At 42.8% G+C, this 6691-nt stretch overlaps 1 protein-coding gene across 1 annotated transcript; it reads left to right on the top strand.

Annotated features, from left to right (window-relative positions):
* Positions 1 to 247: 247 nt before the first annotated feature.
* Positions 248 to 5984, top strand: LOC124678775 (DNA mismatch repair protein MSH3-like). Its single transcript, XM_047214631.1, has 13 exons — positions 248 to 282; positions 328 to 499; positions 964 to 1182; positions 1282 to 1446; positions 1511 to 1609; positions 1786 to 2037; positions 2540 to 2791; positions 2879 to 3010; positions 3123 to 3383; positions 3474 to 3545; positions 3835 to 3984; positions 4209 to 4703; positions 5398 to 5984. Exons 1-13 carry the CDS (start codon positions 248 to 250, stop codon positions 5692 to 5694), a joined length of 2601 nt encoding a protein of 866 aa, XP_047070587.1. The 3' UTR covers positions 5695 to 5984.
* Positions 5985 to 6691: the final 707 nt, after the last annotated feature.

The following is a 6691-nucleotide window of genomic DNA, read 5'->3' as shown; positions in this document are numbered from 1 at the left end:
CGCCGCCGCCGTCCTCGGCATCGTCGCCCACCCCGACCGCAGCTTCCTCACCGCCAGCGTCCCCACCTTCCGCCTCGCCTTCCACGTCCGCCGCCTCGTCGACGCCGGCCACCGGGTCGGCGTCGTCCGACAGACCGAGACCGCCGCAATCAAGGCGGCCGCCGCGGCTTCCACGTCCGCGGCCCCGTTCGCGCGGGAGCTGTCGGCCGTCTACACGCGCGCCACCATCGAGGCCGCGGCGGGGGAGATGGAGGGCGCCGGCGACCCCGAGGAGGGGAGCAGGTACCTCGTGTGCGTGGTCGACAGGGAGGTGGGGACGGTGGGGAGGGAGGGGTTCGTGGTCAAGGTCGGGCTGGTCGCCGTCGAGGTGTCCACCGGTGAGGTCGTCCACGGGGAGTTCATGGACGGTGCCTCTAGGAGCGGCCTCGAGGCCGTGCTGCTTGACTTGGCGCCCGTCGAGGTCATACTCGGCACCCCACTCTCCTTCGCCACGGAAAAGGTAGTATCATTTGTTTGCTGATGAACTGATGATGTGTCAAATTGTACTAGGTTTGTGATATTTTATGATTATAAGCATTTTTTTAGTTTGTGGACTCTAACGTTCATTCGCTTTGAGTTTATGCACCAGTGGTGTATTTCACTCGCGGATATTTATAGAAACTTTGTTAAGTCATTTCTTGTGTGGCATGATAGGCTTTGAAGGCCACAAACAATCACTGGTCTCACTCTAGCTATGGCTGTAATAGTTATGCATTTACCAGTCTCCAGGTCCACCATAAAGTATGATAGCTTGTTCATTGACACCAACTTGAGATATTGCTCCTACAATTTGCTTTGTTTTTTTTTTTCTACGTTTTATAGTTATTGCAATTTTGAGCAAGTGTTACAATCACAACACTCTTCCAGTCTTATATTGCTCAATGCTCATCCTCTCGTTGATATGTTCCTCCACTTGCTGTCTAGCTGATGAGGGCATATGCGGGATCCGCCTCTAATGTCCGGGTTGAGTGCACCCCGCTGGCATGTTTTGGTGAGGGTGGCGCTTTAGCTGAACTTCTGTCTCTGTTTGAGAAGTTGGAGGTCAGCTCACCGACCATTGAAAACAATAATCAGATAATACTGATGAATGAAGCTGACACCAATCCTCATGGTATCGACAACAACAATCTTCATGGGATCGAGGTACTGCCAACCTTCTTAACTATTCCAAATGGAGTTTAGGTAACTAACTGTCGCCTCACCTTGTAGTTTTAGTTTAGTAAGTTCTATTCGTTCATGTAGGGTGTCATGGCTATGCCGGAGCTAGTTGTACAAGCTATGGCATTGAGCGCTCGCTATCTCAAGGGTTTCGGTATGGCTAGGCTAATCTGCTTTGGTTCTTTGTTTCGCCCATTTAGTGCCAATACTGAAATGTCTCTATCAGCAAACGCTCTTCAACAACTTGAGGTAACACCTTGATATTCTCCTCCATTCTAATTATGATTTACGAGGTAACACCTGGGTGTTTCAGGTATTGAAGAACAACTCAGATGGTTCAACAGAAGGGTCTTTGTTCCGAACTATGAACAACACATGTACAGCTTTTGGATCTAGACTGTTTAGACACTGGGTAAGATGCTGTATCATTTCGCTTAAACAAAAGAAATTGCACTGACAAACCAAACACCTATTCTCATTATGCCAACTAAATCATTCATGTCTTTCTTGATCTTTTGGTGTTCTTGCAGTTGACTTGCCCCTTATGTGATAGAAACCTAACACGTGCTTCTTGTGGTGTTCTTGCAGTTGACTCACCCTTTATGTGATAGAAATCTAATACGTGCTCGTCACGATGCGGTCTCTGAGATCTCTGAATCGATGGGATCACGGCAAGATTCGGTTAGCATTCTGCATGGTGAAGAGGATGGGTGCTGCACAGCTTTGGTGCGAAGTGATCTGAGCACCATTCTTTCATCTGTTTTAACAATGCTTGGAAGATCACTTGATTCTCAGAGAGGAATAACAAGGATTTTTCACTGCAGAGCCACATCTAAAGAGGTCAAATATATTCATTTCGTTGTTCAAATTGAGTTTAGACCGGAACCATGGCCCTGATTTTGATTGCTCATTTCAAAAGTGGCATGTCATACTTGCTAGTGGTTTCTTTTCCGTTATATTAAAATGTGTTACTCCCCCTCCGGCCCTAAATACTTGTCGCAGATTTAGACAAAACGTAGGATAAAATGTGTCTAGATTCATATATGTGTCACTTTTTTTGGCTACTTAAATATGTGTCACATAAAAGAAGTTTTTGACATGCTCTGTGTTTGTGTTCTCTGCATGAACCATAATCTGCTCAGCCCGGTCCTTTTATTACCTTCTCTTTTCAGCATCTAGACTACATTCTTGTGACTGCTTTATCATGGAATTATTCTCTCAAGTTTATATGATATTCACAGAATCATCATGATTTGTAACTCAAAAGCTTCCATTTGCTATATATTCCAAGAATTAGCTAGTGTGCTATGGATGCCTAACTGCTTATACTTTCACGTTGCAGTTTGTTGGGGTTATCCAAGCTATTCTGACAGCTGGAAAGCAGCTGAAGAAGCTTGTTATCGATGATACTGACACTGTGTCTTCTCAGCATACAACTATCCACTCTTCTTTGCTGAGAAGGCTAATAAGTACAGCTTCATCATCCTTTGTACTTGCTAATTCTGTTAAACTTCTGTCGTGTCTTAACAAAGACGCTGCCGATCAAGGAGATATGGCAAATCTATTTATATCATCTGTTGATCAGTTCCCTGAGGTAAATCCTTCGCTGTTAATGAATCAAGCTTGTTTTATCTTCTACGTTTTGTGATGCATCATACTGGTACTTAAATATCTTCCATAGGTTGCCGAGGGTCATGTGGCTGTTGAAATGGCCAAAAGAAAACTGGACATTTTAATTGTCGAGTATCGGAAGCAGCTGGGCATGCGCAACTTGGAGTACAAAACCATAGCTGGAACAGCCTATTTGATCGAAGTTAAGTCGATTAGTTCAATTCAGTTACCTTCAGATATGGTAGTTTCAAATGGGAAGAATATTTCTTGCAGTTTCCATTATGTTATATAATATTGCCTATTTGTGCCTGCAGCTACCATTAGATAGAAGGGTGCCTTCAGATTGGATGAAAGTAAATAGCACCAAAAAAACTATCAGATACCACACTCCTGATATTTTGAAGAACTTAAACAATTTATTGCTGGCTAAGGAAGAGCTAGCAGTTATCTGCAGGACAACATGGCATACATTCCTTATGGATTTCGGAAAATATTATGCGCAGTTTCAAGCAACTGTTGAATCTCTTGCAACTCTAGACTGTTTATACTCTCTTGCCACTCTTGCAAGACAAAATGTAATAGCCTATCTTTAACCAATGTCCATCCGTTTACATGCACCTTTTACCTATTTGACATCAATCATCATCTGTTCTCCATTTTTCCAGAATTATGTAAAACCTAATTTTGTTCCTGAGGACGAGGCAAGTCAGATTCACATAAAAAATGGCCGTCATCCGGTTAGTTTTAGATCACTCTCCACTCTATTGCTAACTTTCATCAAGCGTTTATGTGCATTGATGTATCTTTCAGTTCCCCTGTTTGGCCTCCTAGGAGGATTGTAACAAAACTTCTCTCTTTCCAATGAAATGAAACCGAAGGCTTTGTGTTTTGTCAAATAAATAAATAAATAAATCAAGTGTTCGAAGTTTGGTCATATCAGTACTTTCCTTCAGTTTTGCACTTAACACTTCGTAGCTTTGGACCTTTGACGGTGGTGGTATGGTATGGTATGCTGTTGGATTTTAGGTTCTAGAGTCCCTGCTTGGAGACAATTTTGTTCCAAATGATACAGACCTTCAAGCAGATGGGGAGTACTGCCAGATTGTTACAGGACCAAATATGGGAGGCAAAAGTTGCTATATTCGCCAAGTTGCACTAATTACGATTATGGCCCAGGTACAGGTTTTATCCCATACTCTTAGGCTATCCTTGTTCCTTGGAAACACATTGTGGATGTATGTGAAACTTTCTGCTAGTCGTTTGACCGCTGTTGACAAGAACATTGGCGAAGCATTATGTAATTTTACAAGCAGCTAATGGCTTATAGTCATCAAATATTACCTTGATTGAAACTTTCTTTCTGAGGTGATTTCTAAAACTTGTTGCTTTGATTTCATTAGGTTGGTTCCTTTGTACCAGCTTCATCAGCAAGATTGCATGTTGTTGATGGAGTTTATACTCGGATGGGTGCATCTGACAGTATTCAACAAGGAACAAGTACCTTCTATGAAGAGTTGAATGAAGCTTCCAACATATTGCATAACTGCTCATCTCGATCCCTAGTTATCATTGATGAGCTTGGTCGTGGAACAAGCACGCATGATGGTGTTGCTATAGCTTACGCGACGTTACACTATCTCCTCAAAGAGAAGAAATGCATTGTCATTTTTGTCACTCATTATCCAAAAATTCTTGATATCCAGAGAGAATTTGAAGGTTCTGTCGGGGCGTACCATGTTTCATATCTATCAACAAGGAAGCTGTTGGAAATCACTGATGAAAAGATGGACATTGACACAGAAACAGAGGATCTTGGAGAAATTACTTTCTTGTATAAACTTGTTGCTGGAGCTTCAGACAGAAGCTTTGGTCTTAATGTCGCACTGCTTGCACAGGTTAGTTACATGCAAGTTTTATGTCCTGTTTCTTTTTTGAGTTCTGGCTCACGCTTCTTTTGGTGTCCAAGTGAGTCGTTTTCCTGTTTTCCAAATCACTATGTTGCGGGGCTTGTACTAGGGAGGGCAAAAACCAGTGTAGGCATGGTTAGGATGGATAGCAGCATGCAGGGAGGATAATAGGATATCAACATGTGTCAGGTTCAATATGGTTACTATCAGGAGGTGAAGTAGGAAAGGCTGATCCTTGTTTGTAACTGAGTCCATAAGTTAGTAATATAGGGACATAGGTTAAGAGTGTTGGAGTAGCAGGCAATTCTTGCTATATAATTATTTATAAGAAAGCAAGAAAATAACTCAGTTTATGTTCTCGGTCCTCGCTACCTCGCATGCCTAGTTCATCTTTAGAATCTTTGTAGCAGTTTACATGTTACTGTCTCAATTGTGCCAACAATGAATAGGTTTGCATCATCATATGTCATAGTGGTTTTACTATTTTAGTACTACTAGAAGGGATAACTCACTAATTTCAGTATGTGCTGGTTAATCTTTAAAATATACAGTTAGCTTCTTCATGCCGACTTTACACTGTCTGAACAGTTAGTCTAGTGTGTACTAAAACATATTTAAATGAAAAACTAAACCTTGTTACTCGCCTTACCTCTTGGTTCCTGGGTGTTGATCGTGCTTGCAGCTCCCATTAAGATGTATCAAACGGGCGTCGGTCATGGCAGCCAAACTGCAAGAAGAGTTGAACGAGCGCGAGGAAAATAAGCTACCAAGGCTAATGAACAAGCCAGCCGGAGATGTACCATGTGAAAGCTCTCGAGAAGCTGGTCTTGTTTGCACACAGCCTTACCAAGGGTTGATGGAAGCGTGTCGCAGGGTACTATGTGACATGTCATCCGCTCAAAGCAGTAACTGCATGACAGATGTGCTCTCTTGTTTAAAGAACGTGAAGGAGGTTGCCTTGAAGATAATTAATGGCTAGCGTTCCTCACATACTGAGTATTTAGCATCTGACTTAAAGCAGAGATGATATTTGCCGTAGAGCCGAACTGTTCATGCACTTGTCAAGTGAAGCATTCTAAGCAGGGTGGAAACCAGTGGTGGAACCTGACGATGCTTCAGAAAGAGGCGCGGATCAAGGCTTTCCGCTGGGAAAAGATGTGTACAAAGTTAGCTTGGTGTAGCGGGCGCGTGGAGTTAGCCTCTTTTGTTTGGTTCAGATTTTGCTGTAATTTGCACTCATGAGTATAATTTTTTTAGATGTGTTTATTCCTTTTACTTAAAGTGGAATTATCAGGCATTGACCCTGTCCCGCTCTATCCATTTGTGTTGCATATAGCTGTTTTTTTTTCGTTGTGAAGAACATGTAGCTTTCTTTTGATAGCGCCCCTTCGTCAGCATTTATCATTCGTGCCAGTCATCAATATTGTATGTCGTTTTGAAAGATCAATATTGTGCATTTTGAGAACCAGCCTCAGTTTGGGTGGTTAGGAGGGTGGTTGTACCCCCAGCCCACCAGAGTTCAAACCTCAGGTTTAACATCTGTGTGTCTCATAAAGGCGGAATATTCTTTCAGTGGGAGGCGATTTTCTTGTCGATAGCGAGACGGCTTTGCTGACTTCATCAATTTCAAGATCTAATTCGCTAGCTCAGTCTTCCGGAGATGCTTATAGAGGTAGGATGTGCATGTGTGCGTTCATAGGGGTGAGTGTATACGCATATATGTGATCGTTTGTGTTTGTATTGTGTTTCTAAAAAAGAACAATACTGTGCATTTTCTAGTGATGTACGAAATGTATTCTGCGCTGCTTGATTCCTCAATCTGCGCAAGCTATAGGCCCTGGCCTTGGCCTATCACCTACACCATATCTCCTAGAGATTGTGCACCGGGTCTTCCACGAGTCCCTTTTTCGAATGGTTCTTCCACAAGTTCTGATTTAGCCTCACGTTCGGTGAACAAGATGAATGTGACTGAGGAG

This window comes from Lolium rigidum, chromosome 7 (genome assembly GCF_022539505.1).
Source record: "Lolium rigidum isolate FL_2022 chromosome 7, APGP_CSIRO_Lrig_0.1, whole genome shotgun sequence".
Classification (NCBI taxonomy): domain Eukaryota; kingdom Viridiplantae; phylum Streptophyta; class Magnoliopsida; order Poales; family Poaceae; genus Lolium; species Lolium rigidum.
The sequence above is the reverse complement of the archived record's forward strand: the minus strand, read 5'-3'. Positions and strand labels throughout refer to the sequence as shown.

Excerpts from the sequence above, each read along its gene's own strand:
- LOC124678775 (XM_047214631.1), top strand. The coding sequence starts at position 248 with ATGGAGGGCGCCGGCGACCCCGAGGAGGGGAGCAG. Across the intron at positions 1,447-1,510 it reads ACGCTCTTCAACAACTTGAG|GTATTGAAGAACAACTCAGA; the intron begins GTAACACCTTGA and ends TGGGTGTTTCAG. Across the intron at positions 3,985-4,208 it reads TAATTACGATTATGGCCCAG|GTTGGTTCCTTTGTACCAGC; the intron begins GTACAGGTTTTA and ends TGATTTCATTAG.